This window comes from Phalacrocorax aristotelis, chromosome 4 (assembly GCF_949628215.1).
Source record: "Phalacrocorax aristotelis chromosome 4, bGulAri2.1, whole genome shotgun sequence".
In the NCBI taxonomy this organism is placed as follows: domain Eukaryota; kingdom Metazoa; phylum Chordata; class Aves; order Suliformes; family Phalacrocoracidae; genus Phalacrocorax; species Phalacrocorax aristotelis.
In genome coordinates, this window is record NC_134279.1 from 13,518,685 (window position 1) to 13,541,816 (window position 23,132).

A 23,132-nucleotide genomic window follows, 5' to 3' on the forward strand; every position below is an offset into this window, starting at 1 on the left:
TCTGATCAGACACTGTCTGCATATACAGTTCCACTTTGGTTTGGGAGGACACTTTCACCCTTCTTAGGACACCTGGTGGCATCTGTGCTTCAATCACACACAGTAAGGGCAAAAGGGCATAAGATTCTGCCTCAAAGGATTTTTGAGTTAAACAAGAGTCTGTGCAAATTTCTTGTGAAAAAACCTACAACATTTAATAAAACAATGCCTCACCTTACAGACCTTTAATAAAAATATAGTTGCTAAAAATGCTATTGAACAGTGTAAAAATTCTGCAAAGGAGTTATTATTCTCCATTGAATGATAAAGGAATTTTCCACAAGAGAGTTTTACCTTTAAAACAAAACCCACTTTCTTAGCTTTATGACTCAACCAAAATGTCACACATTGCATTGGACCAAACTGCAGGGGAGCACAGAACAGAAGTATCCTCCTCAGAAAGTTTCTGTGTGGACAAACAAGGGCTGCTGCTTGTGTGTACCCCACGCATGAGGACTGCTCCTTTCACTGTCCAACAACTGGCTTTGCAAATTTTTCCTTTGATTAGGGACCAAATACCAAATACCTTCTGCACTTTGCAATAGATTTACTGACTCCTCCTTGGTGCAATATTTCTAGTTTACATAAGACAATCACCAGGTTTATGGTTTTTAAATACTGCAGCATGCCACAAGTAGTTTGAAGTGTCCTAGATCAGATGAAAGATAAGACCTTGGAGTGTTCGCAGACTTTTTCCCTTAGTCCTGGCTCCTTTTTCCAGAACTTGGATTTTTCCTTCTCATTTTAAGAAAGGCTGCTATCCATGCCACTCTGTTTTTAAAAGCAGAGCTGCTAAATTATACTTCTAACAAATAGCCAGCTCTCTCATAGTCCCACGTTTGGAGGGAGATGATGCTGGCAGTGTAGTCAATCAATGGAGGTGGATGTTGAAGGAATGGGGCATTTTCCTTTTGACTGCAAACCTAAAGACAGACTGGCAGCCCCCAACAGCTGTGCAGTCAGGAGCGGACAGAAAGCGCCTTAGCAGCTTTCATTGAAGGGCAAGGAGCACAAAAAGCCACTAGGCAAGGAGAAGATATAGTATCCCAGCACATACCACCAAGCGAGTGAGTCACTCACTTGGCAGCACGCTCTCACCTGACCTGTGTTTAGCAACCAACACAGTTAAGCACTACAAACAATGCATTCACAAAGTCATCTTCATTTGTTTGAACATTAATATATTTTTTTTAAAAGGTAGTATATCCACAAGCTGACTACTGGGGAGAAAAAAACTTTCCTACTTGTACTGGATGAGGAGCAGTGCAGTGTAAGGCACTTCTAAACAGCAGGTGATGCTGGCACAGTTTAATGAGTATGTGGGCAGAGTTTAAGTGTGTCCTAGGCTGTAAAATAGTGGCTAAAAAGATATAGCAGAACAGGAAATATTTATTTTGGTTGAGGCTGCTCCACTAGCTCATGGGTGTGATAATTCTGCAGTCTTTCAGAGGAAAAAGCAGCATAGCTGTGAGATGTATGCAACTTCATCTACTGAGAGAAACCTAGATACATATTAGGTCTCAAATTCTTTGATAGCAGCAGCCAATTAGTTTACCAATGCAGGAGTCAGATATAAAACTCTACAGTTTCAGCAGTGCTGCTCTGATCATTTCAAGTTATAACAAGTACACCTCTCCTCATGTGTCTCAGATTTCATGATTAAAGAATCCAGTAATATTTCTTCCCATGCAAGTTGGTTATTTTTTGGGTGTGGGGCAGATCACGATGACTAAGTGTGTTTTCATGACACTCCTGGGACACTGTCATGTGTATTTTGCAAGTAGAGGAGTTTATGAAGCCTGGTTTCTTGTGGGTATTTGTGCCTAGGTTAATACAGTCCTCCTGCCTGGTAAGGTGCAGGTTAAGAGGGGGATTTCTAACACTACTCTCTTCTGTTGATTCTGTGATGTGCAGTGGTATACCTATGCTCACAGCACTGTGCTTCTCATAGTGAAAACACAGGTCTGTTTCCTCTCTCTTCCTTTTTGGCAAAAAGTTACTACAGTTAAGACATCTGTTTTTTCACAACATTTGATGGAAATTATGTAGTTAATTCAAAAGTATGGGTTGGGAGGATGTAAGGGACCATCTGACATACACAATGATTTCCTCCGGAAACAAGATAAGGATTTACAGATTCATAATGATTCAACACTCTCGGTGCTTTTGAACTCAACAGTCTATGCTAGAACTTGTCAATATTATGTAAACATAGTTGTGATTTGAAGAGAGACTTGCGCTTTTGTAAGTAATTTGCTGATCGCGGAAGAGAGGGAAAAGGAGTGCTAACTAGCCTGAGGCAGGAATGGAGCATTCCCGAAGTCATTTTGCATGAGTTGTTCTGTTCTACATGTAACAAGCTCTCCAGCCTCAGCAATACTGTTAAAATACATATATATATTTATATTCAAAGGGCTATATTTGAGTTTGATACAAAGATCTATTTACATTATGAAAATTTATTTGATATGATTCGATGATTCAGCATCTTCATATTGTAATTCACCTATACAGTGTCAAGGGCTGCATGAGCTACAGACTTACACATCAAAACAATACTTTGGACATTTTAGATATGTAAGGACTTAATGTTGCTTTATTTGGTCAGTTAGTGCTTTTCAAAGTAATCAAGAGTTAAGTTCTCCAACACCCCACAAAAACAACAGGAACCGAACAGACATATAAAGAATACACGGTGCCCTCAAATCTGAAAATTACTGAGCAATACCTTCACCAGGAGTTATTCCTGGATCCACAGAAAATAGCAACTGCTCCAAAAGCATAAAGGTGACTTTCCTCTTCCACTATACTATATATAGGCATGGAGAGATATATATGTGTGTGCATATATATGGATATACATACATACACTGTATGTAGACGTGGATATAGAAGGGCCAACTGTGTTCTGGGGCACAACAAGCACTACACTGCGGCCAGGTGAGGGAGGGGATTGTCCCGCTCTGCTCTGCACTGGTGTGGCCTCACCTTGAGTGCTGTGTGCAGTTTCGGGCACCACAGTTCATTAAGGATATAAAGCTACTAGATAGTGTCCAGAGGAGGGCCACAAAGTTAATGAAGGGGAACCGTACAAGGAGTGGCTAAAGTCCCTTGGTTTGTTCAGCATGGAGAAGAGGGGACTGAGAGGAGACCTCATCAGTGTCTACAGCTTCCTCGCATGGGGAGGAGGGGCAGGTGCTCATCTCTCTTCTCTGGTGACCAACGACAGGACCAAGGGAATAGCAGGCAGATGTGCCAGGGGAGGTTTGGGTTGGGTATTAGGGAAAGGTTTTTCACCCAGAGGGTGGTAGAGCCCTGGAACAGGCTCCCCAGGAAGGCAGTCATGGCACCAATCCTGGCAACATTCAAGAAGCACTTGGACAATGCCCTCAGAGACATGGTAGGAATTTGGGGTTGTCCTGTGCAGGGACACGAGTTGGACTTGATGATCCTTGTGGGTCCCTTCTAGCTCAGGACATTCTATGATTCTATCATAGCATTATTAGTTACATTGATGGATACAGTAAGCTTAAAAAAAGTAAAGCAAATAGCTGAATTTGTGTCAGGCAGTTTTCTTAGAACCTGTTCTCCCCCCCGCATATGCATATATGCCTTTTTGCATGTTTTGACACTGATGAGCAAAATAGCATTGTTAAATTATCTGAAGCAACCACACTAAGAAAGCACAGCTCATTGATCAAGATGTATTTCATTTGTTTTGCACATCACATATTGGAGATTTTTCTTTATGACTGAAAGGCATATTGCCAACAGAAAAGAAACACAGAAAAGCTACAATACACTTACCGAATAATGAGTAATTCAACCCAGACTCTCACAAAAGCAGGTAATGGGCCAAAGGCCTCCAGGATATAGATGTAGTGACCACCAGATTTCTTAATGCATGTTCCTAGTTCAGCATAGCAGAGGGCACCTGTGGGAATTACACTGTGGCATCACAAGAGATATCAAAAAATACCTTTCAAAACATTTATAAGCTAAACAATGAAGCTGCTGTGGTATCACAATTACTTTTGATATATTTTAATAATTTTTTCAAGCAATTTGGTAAGTTTTAGTTCATTCAGCTAGATCTGCAGTGAACCAAACTGTACATATATCAGATTTACGTGTAAGCTACTGAACAAACTATTTGCTATTATCAACAGGTTTCATTATTCATCCATAGCTTGTGAAGACGGGCAAAAAAAGTGCTGTGTCACACCAGCTACCCCAGCCCTCCAGCCAGCCTGACTGCATCACCAAGTGAAAGCCTTCGGACACATTCGCTTGTTATCAAATGATGATCACCACCTTTTAGCCACAGAGATGCCTGGCTCAGCTTCTGAAAAAATGCCTGAAAACTCTATTCCCCCTCGTCAGCCCTAGGCAAAGCAACTGACTGGCCAAAATATGGAAGCAGGAATTGCAGATTAACAATTTTCCTCGACAGTACTCCCAGCATCTTTATGTACAAAATTCAGGGGATGGCTTAGCCCTGGGTTTTCCACTGGTGTAGTGCTGTTGTGTGATACTAATGCAATGAAAGCTCAGTTTATTTCTGCATTGCCTTATATACAGACCACTTCATGATTTTATAGCAGGAGGCTCATTTCATCCTTTGGTGGATTTACACTAACTAAATTAAAACCCAAATCATCATCCCATTGCTGTATCATTTCTTGCAGAAGTGGTTCAGGCCCCTTTCGAGCAAGTGCTAGTAGCATTCCCAACAAGTAGCAGCTCTCGGAGAGCTCTCCGAGGCTGCTGCTGGCACAAAGCACAGCCTCTGCCGTATGGAGCAGGCAACAGCATGCTACAACTATGAGGACCTGCATGAAGCCTTCTTCACCCATGCACCATCTGCTACTGTTGCTTAATGAGCCATCACCCAGTCACAAAGCCAGCGGATTCTCAGCTCCATGGGTTGACCACATCAGTAGAGAAGTGTACCACATCCAGTAAATGTAGGCAGCCCTTTTAGAAGTGCCTGAGAAGCCAGATGAAAACAGTAATAAATTTGTAAACACCGCATCACATAGAGTTAAGATCAGCAACATATATGAACTCATTTCGGCTCTGTTCCCTGGGTGCTTTTATATCACAGCACTTTAAGATGCAAACTACAGTTGTCAAAACCACATAACAAAGCTGTACCACATTATGACAAATTCCATCTCTGTTCATTTGCTTTGGGGCTTTACAAAAATGTGGCAGCTTTTATCTGTTATTCTTCAGCTTACCTGAAAATGTACTTAAGGGAATTCTTACAGTCACATTAAAAAAACCCCTATTGATAGGTTTTCTCTTGCCAGCCTTTTCTATTGAGGTTCAGGATGAAATGAAATGGTGTTTCAATACATGATATACACACAGCCTCAGCAAGACCTCAAGTGATCTTTGCATGTGATTTTACTATAATTAAGCCCTGCACGGAATTAAAAACATCCATGGCATAAAAAAATATGGAAAAAATAACTTTAACAGGTCCATTCAGTGAAAGAGACAGTATCTTCTGCTGGGCCAAATTACACAGTATTCATATCTTCATACCTGGAGATCTGGAAAATGACCTAGAAAATCCATCTGATAAAAAGAGAGGTTTAAATAACAACTATTAAATTTACAGCCAAAAATGCAATGCCTAAGCAAATTCTGTTCTGACTAAAACTAAAGACCAAGGTCTTCTGACAGGGTTACAAATTGTATCTGAAGTATTTCTTTAGAGGAGAATTTTGGTTACAGGCAGGACTTCCACATTTGTACCACAGATTATGCTACATATTTTACCAATACATTTAACATTTGACCAAAATGGGTCCTAACTTCCTTGTACTGTCTGTTTGGCTTGGGTGGGCTTAGCCTGTAAACAGTCCATGTTTCTTTTAAGCTCAGAGCCAATTTACACAGGCTGGCATTTGCATGTTCCACCTATTAAGATGACACGTGTTAGTCTGTGTTTGTCCTCTTTACCTCCTGCCAGAAAACAGGTCGTTTCTCTTTTAAATAAAGCCAATATTCATGTTAGTTCTTCCGCTTCTTTGAGATTAACTCATTAAGTAGGTCAATGGACCCTCTGTCCGGCAGAGGCCAGCATGGGATTTTCCACTCTGAATGGGGCTTTGTGTACAGAACAAATAAACTCCCGTTCTTCAGAATTTAATACTCTTCAAAAATACACAAAATTACTAAAAACTGTCATGCTAGGCAGGCCAGCAGTAAAGCTCGCATTACAAATTTGTTTCCATCACACTGTTTTTTGCAGCACAATCATTCAAAGCAACATCGTGAGTGAGGAATGAAGTAACATGCAGTAATACAAGGCTGGGGAAAGGGTTTATTAGTGTTATTATTTTGCTCCCTTTCATGCCAATACAGCTTACTTCCAGTGGGAATTATGCCTCTCAGACCTTGCTTTAGCCTCTAGGGAACGAAGTCGAGCTGTCTAAACATTTCACCGGTGTTTGAGCAGGATGACCCACATCCCCCGCTGCTGGGGGCCTTATGAGCAAACTGTAAACTACCTCTTACAGCCAGAAGACAAACATTATACATACAGCACACTGTATGGCATAAAACAGACATTTACTTTTCCTGTTCCTTTAGGAATCCATAAGAAACAATAATTCATATTTCCAGTCTTTACTGACCAGGTGCCAGGGGACAGGGGCTGCAGAGCTCTGCACCCTCCACACAACCTATCACACAGCAAAAACCTTCTGTAGCCCTATTGGTCCTCAAACTCCACACCGTGCCTTGATACCCAATGGCAAAATCTGACAAATAACAGCCATAATCCACCGGCCGCCCCTCTGCACCAATTAGAAACTTTTAAGAGACTTACCGAAGAGCGAGAGTATACCACACACTGTCCAGAGAGTCAAGGACATGCCCACGCTGCCCGTGTTCTTCAGGATGCCTTTGGGAGAGATGAAGATGCCAGCTCCAATAATAGTGCCAATTATGATGGATATCCCCCTCAAAAGCGTCACCTTCTTCTTCAGCACAACTTTTCCCTCCTGGGCTGGCTGTCCGCTGTCCATAGAGGGCAACCTGCCATTAGCTTGCCCCTGCAAGTAGCTTCCATTAGAGACCGTGGTTACAGCAGCTTTCCTAAACATGCTACAGTGCCACCAGCACACCGACAGCAAGCACAGGCAGAAAAGTTTGCAGCAGAAACTCAAGGGTTTTTTCTTCTCTGGGTAGCCAACTGCTTAGTCTCTTCCTCTGCCCTCTCTTATCTTTTGAGCTGCTCCTACACACAGGTAGCAAGCCCCTAAAGTGTATTTGAGCCTTTACTGCTATCTGAGCACTGCTCAGGAACACCTGTGCTTTCACACTGCGAGCTGGTACTGCCCTATCATTGGAAACCAGCTCAGCTTCCGCGTGGACTTGTATTTAAGCTCTTGTCATACCAAGTTACTCCAGCTGAATGATGATGCAAATTCTCCAGGTTTGCATCAGCCATTTGAGAAACCTCTGGCATTACTCAGCATTTTTTTTTTCCTTTTTAAACGGTAGGGGCATGTTGCACAACCGACCTGAGGGTGGTGGGAAGAACAAAGCACTCGCAAGAAAACCGAGCTAATCAAGCTAAGCACATCATCCTCGACACCCCGAGACACACTCTCAAATTTTTTTAAAGCAACTCGGAGCCAGAAACAAAAGCCTGCCTAAACACAAAGCTCGTCAGAGCGCAAGGGGAAAAGAAATCAAACAGGATACGTCATCCCTGGGTCTAATCCAATTTCTTTCTTGAAAAACTCCTCTTAACGAAAGTTAAGTTTGTGGAGCTTAACTTCTTGTGTCACAGATGATCAGCCTCTCTCATGCCTATGTTACTTACCTGGAAATCTCTATAGGGACCCGCACATAACTAAAGAATACATACAACCCCCTTGTTACCCCGAGTTGCCTAGCAACACACCCAAATCAGCTTAATGAAAACGCAGGGTGATTTCCACAGTAGAGTACATGCAGTGTGTTTCATGTTTGTGTGAGCAATGATGCAACAACACTTCCCCTTAAGAAATACTATTAACGTTTACAGTCACCTTGCCTGTGTGGTCTGGCAGGAGGAGGACAACACCCCAAAGCATGGGATCTCCAGCGGCTCAGGAATTAGAAAGGGGTTTTCGTGTCATCATAGAGCCTCCCTAACCAGATAAACAGGTAATCAAATGTATAAATACTTTGTTTCCCAACATGACCATTGAAATTCAAACCTGAAAATTAAACTGTTAAAAAGAGGAGCATTCTCATAAAACAGAGCAAAAATCAATAGCCTTCAAGCACTTGTAACCTAATCGAGGGACAGCCTGTGCAATATATGCCAAAGGGGAAAAATCCTTCATAGCATAACTATTGCAGCTGCTCATGGCTTCATATTAGATCAGCGCAAAGAGAAATTACTACTACAGTTACTGGTCTTACAGTTACTGCTTAATTAGGACCTAGGATTGGGGGGATGGGAGAAAAGAAGGTAGCAGTTAAAATATTTTATCATTTGAAAAGCAGGCACTGAGCTCACAGCTTTTCTATGCTTTCAAATTTGTATTAGAAAGAGGAGATCCTGGAGTATCAACATACAGCAGCTGTAAAACTTCAGTGTTTTTAAAGCCTCATATTTTCAGTTATAACTCACCTGTAATAATCTGCACTGAGATAAGGCATAAAAAAAGGCTTATCTAGTTTAAATGCACACAGGTCGAAACCACAGTGATCGTGGCTTTTGACTACATACTGGTAGTGCTTGCCTATTTTCTGAACACAACCTTCTTCTCCATCCAGCTGCTGATCCCTCACTTCTCTGTACAGCTCCCGCTCCAGCTGTCACTGCACTGTGTGATCAACCTTTTGGGGATGCGATTGCCCCTCCAGTGCGTGCCATAAGCGACTGTACAGACCAACTGCGGGCAGCACCTCCGCTGGTCACCGCACAGTCCAAATCAAGCCAATTTTCAGGGCACCAGTTACCTGCAAAGCCAGGAGTAGGTGGTGTGCTGTGCAGAATTTTTTTCCCTGAGGTACATTCCATAGGCTGCCCCACAACAAGATTATAAATGCCTGAAGTAACTAACTAGATCAAATCAAACCAGGAAAAAGCATTAACCATTGGGTTGGGCTGATGACCTTTACCTTAATTTTCAAAGGCTGTTTAATGGAGAAACACATGACATCTTAAAACATCTAATACTTTAAGGTAATAATTCTTAACTAACGCTTACCCTTTATTTACACAAGAAGATGGTTCCAAGATGAAATCAAAAGCTCAGTAACCTTCCAGATGATCCCAAGGCAGTTCCCAGCAATCTAGCTGTCTGCATCAGCTATTCAGTAAAAACACTGGACACTATAATGGCTTTCAAATTTCATTCGACCACTAGCCAGAAGAATGCATATTTGCCTGTTGGACATAGCTATTAATGCTCTTCCACGCAGGGAAAAGGGTGCCTGCTTCTTCTGTGGTATAGCCATAACAGGCATGCAAAGCTTCGGCCATGTGAAATTCCCAGTGAAATTTCTAAGGTGGAAACTAAGGAAGGCTGGATGCAGAAAACTCTTTTTCCTAAATACTGGCAGCTTGCTAGTGATCACACTATTTGTAGCCTTCCCAGGGAGTACTGCTGTGTACACTGCTTCTCAATGCTATCTCCTAAAAATAAACAAAAGAAATACAGGCACTTTTTCTCCTTTGAGTTCAAGTCTTACTACCAATTATCAGTTCCACCCAGGAGAGAGAATGCTTATTTGGTGTTGGGGGGATTATTTATTATGTTTCTTATATTCTGCAAATGTCATGAGAATTCTCCATCACCTAGGCCCAGTCCCGAGGAGGGCATGAAGCTGGAAAAGGCCCATTACTGTCTGCTGCCTCCCATTATAAAGTATACTCACAAAATCTGTTCTGATAATTTGTAGCCCACCAGCCACTTTCATCCGAGTTATTAATCACAGAGCAAGGACCGTGATATCACTATGCAACTGCACCACACTATGCTCAGTGTCTTTTCAGAAAGCTTTTCTGAAAGTGCAGGGCTTCACCTGCCCAACACTCAGAAGAGCCCTGTTCCTCCATAAAAATCCACTCTGGAAACAACAAAAAGGTATAAGGTGCAACTTTCTTTAGAGTGATGAAATTATTCGAAGCAATGTTTCTAAAAACAATTCTCTGAAAATAAACCTTCAACCTCTAAAGGCAGCTGGCACTGTACACACCTTTTTATTGTTTCTCTATGTTTGTTTTTCCTTTTCCCCCCATTCATAGACATTTTCTCCTGAACAAACATTTCAAACCATAACCGAGATCATCACTGTGAAATGGTTTCCTTCTGAATCTCACCATCAGCCCTGAATCACCTACCCACTGCCTGTTTCAAACAGAAATCCTTACCAGCCAAGCCCACAAGTCCTCCTACATCTACACCCTGCAAAGAGCTAAACCACTACCCGAAGGAGTCAGCTCTCCATACTGGTTGCCTGATGCCATCAGTGGGCTCCGGCGACCAGGACCAGCTGCACCGCTGGGACCTTTCACAGTGTGTGTAGCAACCTTTCTGTCAGCTGCACTGCACTACTCCAGCAAACGAAATACTTGAGCATCATGGGGAATAATGATACTACAGTGTTTCACATGCTAAACATGCCTGATATGAGGACACCCCTGTTTTTCACACTAGTAGAGCTTGTACCAAATACCTGGACACAGTTGTACCTCTGATTCCAAAGAAGCTACAATTTTGATATTTCCCTTGGGGAATGCTACAAAAAACACACACAGGCAGAGCATTCCCCTTTATGAGAATGCTTCAACTCACAGAGAGCGAAGTGAAGGACCCAAAATTCAAGTCTGGACTTGAGTTTCCACTTCTCAAGCCCACAAAACCTCCTTAATTTCTAGGTGTAGTGAGCATACCTCAACAATCCTTCTGGGCATTTGTGCATCAGCTTATTGCATCAAGCAAATCCAAAGACTCACAAGCCAAGCCTCAAGGCCACACATGGCCACGCTAACTGGAGAGACGGGAATAAAAAAGGAAGCCTATCAAGACTGAAGAGGCGAGGAAAGCCCCAAACTCTTTTGTGTGGGTGGCATGGCATGAACAAGCTGTTTAGAAAAATGAAGCTGAGTCTTCTCTGTATAATGCCGAGCTGTTTGTGAGCCTTGGAAAGCAGCCCTGTAGGAAGGCGGTAGTCTGGTTTCAAATGTCAAAGGAGAGCAAAATACCTAAAAGTATTTGTTTCGTGTAGATAATCTACCATTGAAAAGTTTTGACTGGGGATTTTCTACTCATTTTGTAGTGTTGAGAAATAGCTTAACTAGCATTGGTGGGGAGGGGAAACTGTAAGTAATTTAAGAACTAAGGTGTCATTGGGAATTAAGCGAGAATAGTATCATCATGAAGTATACAAAAGTCTCAGTAGATTGGGACAGGTTTTAAGTTATAATGCAAACCTACAACTGTGAGAAGACAAAAAAAAGTGTAACAGTATTATTGTCTCTACTACAGGTCAAAGCTTTAGTTAAAAATGGAATTACTGAGAATGTTGGGGGGGAGTGTTATTCTGTAGTCAGAGACTCACAAATTACTTGCTTAATTATTTTGCATTCCACTTTGTGCCAGATACAAAGAAGATATTTAGAAGAAAAACAAAATAAGAAGGAATGAAATACACATCCAGCTCAGAGGCTTTAAAAATAAGACAAAATCCTGTAAGAAATCCAAAAGCAATTCAAATATTATTTCTTGTATTTTCAGTAAAAACCTTCCAGCAAAATGCCTATGCAGTCAGCAAGTAGAAATCTGGTTCCAAGAAGACTGCAGACAACAATAGCTATTTGGAAGGCAAAGACTTCTGAATGTTTCCCTGTCTCCAATTTGCCAGTCAATTTTCAGCTGGAAAAGAAAAAAAAAAAGGCATTTCAGAACTCCCTCCTATTTTTCTCACTATTAAAACTTTATTTCAAAAGGTATGATGATTTCAGCTGAACAGTTTGATGTTAATTTTTTTTTATATATATTTTTTAAGCAGACAAGAATCATTAATGTCTGGTACCAAGGAAGAAAGCTCCACATAAGAGAAAGCCAATTCTTACTGGAGCCCTGTGTATGTGAAAACATGATTGTTTTATAGCATCTCAGTTTTCATATTCAGGATATATGCAGTTATAACCTACGCAGTGCTGTACATAAATATTATTCGTCAGTTCTCTGTGTTTGCATTTCTCATCAGCAGAATGAGAAAACCATTTTTAGAGTCAATATGTTATTGTTCCCCAGCTTGTGGATGCAAACATTGTGATACCCCATGGCTTTCAAGAAATCAAGACCTCAGGGTAAACTTTCGTCAGAACTGCACGTGCCAGGTACCTGGCAAAACAGCAAGATTGCTGTCAGCTTCAGGGAGTCAGGAGTTTACTTGAGCTGTCTCAGACTAGGCTGGGCATGTGAACAGAATTAATCAGCACTTCTGAAAAAATTAGGATTTCTTCAGAAATCAAGATAGAGACAGAAGTAGCACTGTCTGTTTCTTTCCTAGCTCACTTCTCCATTTTCCTGACAAGAATTCTTCACGAGATAAAAAGCTTACAATGTAAAGAAATCACGCAACAGCTGCCTAGATTATAAAATTTAGGCTTAGCTATTTAATTACTCCCTATTTGCTTTTATTGTATTTTTTCATACGATTCATACAGCATCATGCATACAAGAAACAGGATTATGGGGCATTTGCCTTACTTCTCTCTTTGGCCAGGCACCGTACTTCTATTGAATCATGATTTTCCCCTATGAATCAATTTCTTTTTTTAAAAGGGTTAACGATACTTATCCCCATTCACAGGTGTAACAGACAGGTTCAGCCACTGAATTGTTACCAAAATCATCTATCCAAAATCTTGGGAAGAGGAATTTCAAGAGCTTAACCAAAGTTTTAATTTATTGACCACTCTATGGGGAAATCTTTCAGATCACTCATCTTAATCTGAACTCCAGTTCCTTATCCTCACCCTTAACAGAAGGTCACCCTTCTTTCCTGTCAGGTTTAGCAAGCTCATTCCCCTCCTGTTGCACACAACTTAGACTAGATGGAGCATACATTCAAAGTTATTTGATTTTTCTGAAACAGAAAACTACACTCTTACCCAAGAATAATTGTAATGGGATTTTTAGTTCCCTTCTCATTCCTCTCTCAATTGCCAGACGCAGCAATAACTGCATATATGGATTTCTCTTTTGGTTCATTTAATGTAGTTTTTTGTCTGGAGACCAAACAAGTCTTGGCTGTGGCCTCTTGCAGGTCATGAACACAATAAGGTCAGGCTCCAGTCAATAAACTGCCCGGTGGATAGGGCTTGTTTAGCATCAGCAGCAAACAGCACATGTGCATTGAGAGAGACGAACCAAAGCATCTCAATGAAGGGCTGAAGTGGTGACAAAGTTTACCACAAGAAGGTAAACTTTAAACTGCAGAAAATAAAAAGCACGTGTATGCAGAAATGCTTCACTGATGATAGGTGGTCAATCATTCATACTGTCATCGTAATTTAGCATTGAAATGCAGCCTATAGATCCTACAGGGAATCATTTTATTGGCATCTAAATGCACATACTATGTCTTCTTGAAGTATTAAAAAATCCATCAGAAAAGGCACTAATTTGGAGTACCACCAAGGCATTTCTGCAGTTTGTACTAGTGTGGCTCCATATGTTATTCCCACATTTCATTAGAGAGGAACATCTTAGTGCTGCGGTCAGCCTCTGTTTCTTCTTTGAAAGCAAAATTCCTCTTTCCCACATTCACAATACATTCTTCAGAGACACCATCTATCCAACTGTAGTAATTTTACCATGTTTTGTGACATTTAGTAAGAAGGTTATGAAGCAATGCACAACAGACGCATGCAGCGCATGGGCCTGATGATGGTATCTCCGTCTTGTCTACTCTAGACTTCAAAATTTTGTGCAAAACAGCTACCACATCAGAAATCTGCCCTCTTCTCTCTCACCACATTTGGAGGGAGGTACAGGTTACCCAGAGCCTCAGAAGTCAAGTCTCCAGGACAACAAAAGAGTAGTGACATGGATTTCTAAGTAGATTTCAAATTCATGCTTCACATGTAAGCTTACAACCCCCTCTGTGTATAATGCACCAGTTCTGGCCTTTTTCCACACCTCCCACATTTAGTCTAGACCAAAGATTAAGAAAGAAAGTTCTTCTACCAAATGCCTCCACTTTTATCATTGGCTCTTTTACAACAAAACAGACACTAACTACAGTGGTTTTTTCTTCTTTGTTAGTACCTTGCTTGCACTTCAAGGAGGAGAGTGGAGAGGACTTTATAAGAATGTACTTTGAGGACTCCTGCCTTAAAATATATTTATATAATCAGTATTGCTCACACTTTTCCAGAGGGTCCGGGCCTCTCACTGTAGGGAGGGTGGCAGAGAGGAGTTCAATGGGATGAAACAGTCCCACTCCTCTCACACACACATACTGCTGAAATTTGGGACCAATAAATTAAGTAGAAAATGTATTTAGCCAACTGTGTCTATAGCAAAAGCAAATCCTGCCCACTGCATAACCTGTCACACACAGAAGGGACCTTCCCCTTAAGTATACAATCCTAAGTATACAGATATCTCCATTACAGGGTACCCCATCAGTTTTATGAGTCAAAGTACAAATTATACTCCAGTAAAAACAGTACACGAAGTTAACTATGGTCATCTTCAAGTAGTACGATACGCCCCTGTAAAGGGTACTCTTCCTGTATACAGAAGGCTCGAAGCAGGAGTACAGAAAAATGCTGCACTGTAAATCATGTGAACACTTACTGAAGAATAGGTCAAAGTACCACAGAAATCTGAGTTGGGAAACTTAACCTGCTCCTCTATCAACTTCTATTGAGGTTACACTGCAGGCTTTTATTTATTCTTAATTTAACAAAAAATCGGAATAAATGTTTATTTGGACAGGAGTACAGTCTAAGCAGAGAGATCATGCTCATCATCTGGGTATATTTTTTATTAATAATTAACTAACTTCGATTTATTAAAACCTTTCAGAGAAACTAGGGAAAATACCCCAATTCAGTTTTCTGAAAACAACATAGATTTAAAGGCACCTCCTCAGACACAACAGTCAAGAGTTTGGTACGTGAGGGAGGGATATCTTGCCATTAGTTGTTGCTTATTTTGTTTTTTCTTCTTTACTTCTCACCTTTCCTCCCACTTAAAGCACACTCCCTAAATTCTGATCTTAAGTAAGAGCCATTCAGAATTTCCTGTTAATTTTCCATATTTTTCTATGCCAGCCTTGCACATTGGAGGACAACTTGACTGGCCAGCTGAGCCAGCCTTGTGTGTTCACACCAGTGCACAACCAAGAAGAAACCTCAGTGAGGAAAGAGCAGTTACCAGATCACCTTTTGGCATTGGTGCCGTATCCTCAGCTCATCAGGGGGCTGCCACATCTGCTTCCCTCCAGTGCAGAGTCAATTCGACTCAGGGTACAAAGACAGGAATGACTGTTTTCCTCTAAACAACACAGCAAGAATGAGCAATATCGTTAAAATAGGAACTCCTCTATTACAGGTAATTTGGGAGTAATACCACTGACTCTCCCTTTTCACTGCTCCTCCCCTTCCAAATGGGAAAGGCTTCATTGCTCTTTTATCATTAAGGAAGAACAGAAGAGGCACTAACAGTCAAAATACCAGAAAGTGCCAACAGATCCTGTAGCCAGAGTAGAGAGTTTTTTGATGGGCTCTCATCTTCATACAGACAGTCTTGCTAATCTTCACAGAATGGAGGGTATCACCGTGAAGCACAGTGCAAAGGACTGAAAGGTCAAAGTAGTGAAGAATTTTATTTTATAGAATGTGTTTTGCATTATATTTCTAATATTGCTTCTCCTGACAAGAGCTATTCTGAACACACTGGGTGACAAAATAGAAATCCAACCTCCTGGCAATCACTCTGTCAGAAAACTGGAAATGAGAAACGATGCTCTGAGCCACTGTCCATCCTCCCAACTCTCCCTTTATCTCCCTATGAAGGGTACAAAGCCCAGTTTTCCTGGAAGAGTTTCCTTTCCTTGTCTTCTGCATGGCACGCACATGCACCATGTATATGGGAACCTATGCACTAACACAGTGGAGCCACAGTGACAGAAGAGTCTCTCTAAGATTTGGAAGAGCTTTTTACATACCCTGTTTTAATTTTATCTAGTGACTTTATCCTACCTCAGCCTTATCTATCCAGATAGACAAAATCCACCTCTATAAGCTTCAGGATCTCCTAATAAGTGAATTAATCTTGTTCAATCTGAAAATTAAGTCCAAAGTGTCCAATGTATCATCTGCTTAACCAGTACATTTTTCTTTGATTTAAACAAAAAATACAAATGCAATTTTCAATCACTTAGGCTAACGACTGAAAACTCCTCACCTCACATACACTAGGGCAGAACTTCTTCCATCACCTCTTATGCTACACTGAGCATAATATATTCAAATGACACAAAATCACAACATGTCTTGTCAGATAAAACTGTGACTCCTTGCAGTAAAAAGACCTGTACATTTTTGTTTCCTCTCGAATGGCCTTGCATTTACTTCCTCTTCTCCACTTCCAATAATTACTGACTTGGGAGGGCAGAGACCAGAGAGAAAGGTGGGGAGAAAAGCCAGGAACTGTGCCAGCCTCTGGTTTGAAGAAGTTGTTTTCTTCTCTATTTTAGCAGTAAAATTTTGCATTAGTTTCCTTGCATTCCATAACTGTAGCTATTACTGACTTAATTTCTAAGGGCAAATTGTCACAGTATGCAAAAGTAATTTTAAAACTAAAAAGCAGGAATTCTTCAGCCTCTGTATTCTGGATTTTCATATGTCTGATGGCAGTTTCTGTAATTGAAGGAGCAGATTCAAAACTCAGCACCACAAAATATATAACGAGGTGTAATAGTACAAAAGTTTACTGGGTTAAAAGGAAACCTGCAACTATTTTGTTCAGCTAATAAAGCCTGAAAGTAAAAAAAAATTAAAATCTGGGAACAAAACCAAATATGCATCAGTTTGTTTTTCCCTTGACAAAAATGTCCAGGTGCTTAGCTATTGCCTAGAGAGAGAACATTTCGACATACCAAGGAGTATGCAAGTGTGAATGAAGGGACTTTTGGCTCCTTTCTCTGCAACCAGTTGACAGGCTACTCTGTGTGTATTTTAACAGAGCCTAAGGGATTATATGCCCTTGTCCCTGTTCGGATATGAAAAGGGCCAACCATACCTGAGGCATTGCTATAGAGACTGCAAGACAGAAACAGCAGCCAAAATGGCAGGCAGGCACCAGCACCACTCCAGCATTATCAGTGCTCACCTTATAGTGTAGCTTTATCAACTTGGGGTTCAGAATCTGCCTCTGCATAAACACTGACCTACTGGCATTATCTGTCCTGTTGAGAAAGATGTGCAGTTTAAACCTCTCAGTTACCAAAATCTCCTTCCTACCTAGCTGCCAGCTAAACCAGGCAGCTTTGCACGATAACCTGATAAAGTGGACTTGATTATCTTAAAGGTCTTTTCCAACCTTAATGATTCTATGATTCCATGAAGTGCAGTACATCATCTCTGGTATTTAAAATTAAGACGATGCTTACAGTTATGATCAGTACTTAACTTTATCTGCATGGTTATTCTGCTTCCATACTCCTCTTCTGAGTTAAAATTACAGAAGTTTATTTGCATTCAGAGCTCAATATATTTTTTGTTCTTTTTCTGTTCATCAGAAGTATATTTTTATCTTCTAGAGTCTGACACCACCCTGAAGAGCAAAACATTATAAACAGATTACAAGCAGTGTGCATTCAAATAAATTACATGTTTAAATGTGTCAGTTAAATTATAATGCTCAATTAGAGAGCTAATTGTGTTGAAAATGCAGTTGTGTGCATAAATTGATAGCCACTCCCCCAGTCTGCATGGCTGCTTCCATCCATATATTGTCCCTTTATCACCTTTATCTTTCAAATATTTCCTGGCAGAAGGCTTATCTAAGTGCAGTCATACACTGCTTTACAGTTACATCACTTTACAAAAAATAATTTCAAATACAATTCAACATTTGCACTGTATTTTACTACCTGCCATCAGAATTTTAGTGGCAGTAGGATTTGTGGACCAGGCTCCCAGACTTCTCAGGGTCACATTCCCAAAGGGCTTTCCCTCTGTTCATGTCTCACTTTCCAGGATGCTTTTTAATCACTCTCACTGCATCACTTTGTAAGGACAAAACAGAATTCTTTGAAAATTGACATGCATACGTGAATTTTACAGATGACTTTTTGAATTAACAAAGCAGCTGTGCATGAAATCATAACTAACACACTTATATTTATAAAACACAGTTAAAATTGCCATTGCACTCGTTAATACTAGCTAAGACCTGGAAATCAAGTAGGAAGAAGTGTCTGTCAGCATCAATTAATCAAAGTTTGATTTAAGGATAATACCTTGGTATGACAAAATATACCCTCATATGTATTCATGACATCTCATTTCACAATCATAAATAAAAATAGATCTTTTCAGCTATAGTCTCCATGTTTCACCCTTCATTCAGTTTCTGTATATTTACAATGTTTATTGGCAATCAACCTAACTGAAGCATTTATACACAGCAAAATCCAAGCACTCATAATTGACAAGAACTGTGAAGAGCTAAATGACTTGTTTGGTGTTTCCACACAGTTACATATCTCATTTCTTACAATATGAAAGGAATCATCAGTAAAGTTCATCAGTATCATTGTGTTAAAAATTTAGGCAAAATAAAGACAGCATGATGCCAAAGAGATAAAAATAAACTCCACTCAAGCTCAACATACAGTAGCATTTCAGACAGTCAGCTGTTCTTTCCAGTTCTTATGCTTAGATAATACAGAAAAATTAATGGTGGGGGAAAAAAAATATCCAAGCCTGACCATTTTCTTTCTTTTCTAGCTTTTTGGTCTTTCTTCTGAATTGTCAAAGCTAAAAGTTTTATTTTAAGGTCTAAAAACATTGTCACACATTTTCTCCATACTGTTAGGTCATATGAGCCATGATTATTTGTGAAAGTGTTCTCAGTCGGCCCATATTTCCTGATAAACCATTAAGATACCTCCCAGTAAAGAAAAAACAACTGAAATAACCCCGTGTCTGTAGCTCAATCCAGCTCCTTGAGACATCTAAAATGAAATCTGGATAAGTACTGCAAATGACAATTTATGAACCTACAACTTTGACAACACAAGAGACAAAATGATTTATTGTAGTATATTTTTATTTTTAGTTTTTTAATTTATTACCTCTATGGTCATTCAGGAGGGAAAGCCTTCATAATTATGCTCTGCCTTGTCCTTTCAGGACTTGTAATACCTCCTCTGAAATATCTCAACAACTGAAATCAGGGAATTCCAGGATATGTTTTTTTTTATTGCACATGCTACAAATTATTAAATACCACTTTGAAACTAAAGATTCTGTTTAAGTCTCTGTGGTGGGTTGACCTTGGCTGGATGCCAGCTGCCCACCAAGCCATTCTATCACTCCCCTTCCTCAGCTGGACAGGAGAGAGAAAATATAACGAAAAGCTCATGGGTCGAGATAAGGACAGGGAGAGATCACTCACCAGTTACTGTCATGGGCAAAAGAGATTCAAGCTGGGTAAATTAGCTTAATTTATTACCAATCAAATCAAAGTAAGTCAATGAGAAATAATACCAAACCCTAAAAACACCCTCCCCCCCCACCCCTCCCTTCTTGCCTGACTCAACTTCACTCATGATTTCTCTACCTCCTCCTGCCAAGCTGCGCAGGGGGACGGGCACTGGGGGTTATGGTTAGTTTATCACACGCTGTCTCTGCCACTCCTTCCTCCTCAGGGGGAGGACTCCTCACACTTGTCCCCTGCTCCAGTGTGGGGTCCCTCCCACGGAGATAGTCCTCCACGAACTTCACTGTGGGTCCTTCCCATGGGCTGCAGTTCTTCACAAACTGCTCCAGCGTGGGTCCCTTCTGTGGGGTGCAGCCCTTCAGGAATAGACTGCTCCAGCATGGGTCCCCCACGGGGTCACAAGTCCTGCCAGCAAACCTGCTCCAGCGTGGGGCCCTCCCTCCATGGGTCCACAGGTCCTGCCAGGAGCTTCCTGCGGGGTCACAGCCTCCTTCAGGCATCCCCTGCTCCAGTGTGGGGTCCTCCACAGGCTCTGCTCCACCGTTACCCTCCACCGGCTGCAGGGGCACAGCCTGCCTCACCGTGGTCTTCACCACAGGCACCAGGGAAATCTCCTTCCTGGCACCTGGAGCACCTCCTCCCCCTCCTTCTTCACTGACCTTACTGTCTGCAGGGTTGATCCTCTCACATATTGTCACTCCTCTCTCCAGCTGCAGTTGCATGGGTTTGGGGGTGGGAGGGGGGTTACCCCCCTTCTTAAATATATTATCCCAGAGGCACTACCACTGTCACTGATGGCCTCCACCTAGGCCAGCAGTGGGTCCATCTTGGAGCTGGCTGGCACTGGCTGTATTGGCCATAGAGATAGACAGAATGTCCATAGTGGACATTCTCTTCTTCTCACAGAAGCTGCCCCTGTAGCCCCTCTAATACCAAAACCTTGCCACACAAACCCAATACAGTCTCTTTTCAAAAATGGCATTAAAATTCACACATCGATTTGCGACATGTCATTTTGAACCACTAGCCATGGTACAACAGACTATTTGAAACATATAGAAGTGGGGTTATCATTTATCATTTGGTCCTAGGTCTCTGAGCAGTGCCAGTCTGCCAGCCTACAGAGCCAGGGTGTGACACTGAGTGGGACTAGAAGCTGCTTAGAGATTTTTAAGGTTTCTTATGACTGTCACTAAGCTTGCTGCTGCCCAACAGATTGAAAAATGAGAGCGGTTTTCCAGCTGAAGTTGTGTGTGTTAAAGAGGATTAGCCAACTAGCTAATGCCAGTTTCTTTCTTTCTATTTTTTTAATCCTCCTTTCTTTCTATCCTGTAATAAAGACTTTGTTTTTGTTGTTGTTGCCCCTTATTCTATATATATTTCCCCGCTTTTGGAATAACGCATAAAGGAAGGTGGAAGTCATTTAACAAGTGCATCTAGCACAGCAAAATTCTGTGCTACAGACACTGATGATGCAGACCGCATCGTAAATCTCACTCGAAGCAGAGAGTATGAAATGACAGAACCACTGGAACAACTCAGGGTCACAACTGTTCGTTTACACAATTCAGTTGTTGCATGCTTATCTCTGCATTCTCTCCTGTCCCCAGTGTGTATATCAACAAAACCCGTTCAGTCAGAAAAACACCTTTGGGTTAGCATCCAAAGCCATTGCAGGCAGAAGTAAAATAGAAACGCTTTGGGTGAGTCACACTAAAAGGCAGCCTTCAGAGCAACACCTCCACCAAGGCAGAACACAGTACGGCTGCTTTTGGCCATTGTGCAGCCTCGTCCCACCAGCTGGCTAGCTTTCACCTACAGCTCCAAAACATTAATGACATCACAGTTTGGCCCAGTTCTATAATTACTATTCACACACAGTAGGTTAGCTGATATGGTAAGAAAATTGGAGAAACAAACATTGTAACTAACAGATCTCACCGTTTTTCCAGTTTTGAATAGCTTAATCAATTAGTTGTATACTTCTTCATGCTGAAGCCTTTCCACGATAATCTGACGTATTCTCTTGGGGCACTCTCAACTAAAAGTTAAGGGAAAGAAAAAGTACAAAGGGTTTTTTCTAGCGGGAAAAAAAGTGAGAACAGAGATCTGTGGTTAATACTGAGCCAGTATTATTCACTTTTCTCTTCTAGGAAGATTTCTTTTCACAACAAAAGTAATTTCTGGTTACCTCATTAACTGCTCAATGCCACCACTACAGCAGTTCTTCCAGGCCTGGCAAATTTGTTTCCCCAAAAACTGCCATCCACCTGCAGGTCATGAAGAGTTGACTACAGCTGCAGTTCCAAGATTTCTTGACACAAAAGTTGCAACTGAATTGCCAGTATTTTAACTGCCAGAACACATCTCCACCATGAATTTGCATAAGCCCTATTGAGATATACTTCAACTCCGGAGGGAAAAAAGATGTTTTCTTTATTTTTCCTTGAAATTTTTTCTTTTGTTTTAGACCATTGTCGTGGTTTAGCGGCAGCTCAGCCCCACACAGTCGCTCGCTCACTCCCCCACCGGTAGATGGGGGAGAGAATCAGAAGGGTAACGCTCGTGGGTTGGGATAAGAACAGTTTAATAATTAAAATTAAAAGAAACAACAACAGAAATGCAATGTAAAGGAGAACAACGAGAGGCGCAAAGCCCCGGGGGAGGGGTAAGGGAGGGGAGAGGGGGAACGAACCGCCGGAACAAACGGCATGCGCCGCGGCCGCCCGCCGACCCGACGCCGCGCCGCCCCCGCGCTGCCACTGCCCCCCGCAATATACTGGTCATGGTGTCACATGGTATGGAATGAACCTGCCATTGGCCAGTCGGGGTCAGCCGCCCCCACCATGGCCCTGCCCCTCCCAGGCCCCCCCCCCCCCCCCCCCCCCCCCGCCACGCGGCAGAGCGCGGGAAGCTGGAAAGGTAGCCGACCCCCACAGTGAGGAGAATTAACCCCTTCTCAGCCAAAACCAGCGGAACCATCCACTCATATTAAGAAGAACCCTACACTGCACTCTTTAAAATCCTTGCTTTCAGAGGGAAGTTTTCTAAGATGTATTTTTCAACAATTTTAAAGAAACATAAAAAAAAGAAGAAACAACAAATCTTGATCTTCACTAATTTCTATTATAGGAATTTTTTTTCCATTAACATTGTTGAACATCATTCACAAAGCAATCTGACATCTGTATGCACTCAAACTATGAACGTCTCAACATTTCCCTTTTTAATTCCTCAGGAAGCAGTGGTCAGATTTAAATGCCAAAACTGAGGAAGATGAATTTCTGAATGGGACCTCTAAGAGACAGATTATAGCACATTGTAACTACTACATTAAGTTTTCTCCAGGTGGAAAAAGAGCCAAAAGGTAAAGGAGAC

The 23,132-nt window shown here is 41.4% G+C and overlaps 1 protein-coding gene across 5 annotated transcripts in view; it reads right to left on the reverse strand.

Annotated features, from left to right (window-relative positions):
- SLC7A11 (solute carrier family 7 member 11) overlaps nucleotides 1–23,132 on the reverse strand; it is a 331,830-nt gene that overhangs the window by 55,027 nt on the left and 253,671 nt on the right. For 3 of the 5 annotated variants that reach the window (XM_075090270.1, XM_075090273.1, XM_075090274.1), the window contains 3 exons: nucleotides 6,884–6,958; nucleotides 5,593–5,625; nucleotides 3,847–3,973 (listed from right to left, as the gene is read on the reverse strand). In XM_075090270.1, the coding sequence (XP_074946371.1) occupies nucleotides 3,847–3,973; nucleotides 5,593–5,625; nucleotides 6,884–6,958 (235 nt within the window). Of the gene's footprint in view, nucleotides 1–3,846; nucleotides 3,974–5,592; nucleotides 5,626–6,883; nucleotides 8,087–21,695; nucleotides 21,796–23,132 lie in introns of those variants that run through there. The other 2 variants (XM_075090272.1, XM_075090271.1) reach the window with 2 other exon arrangements.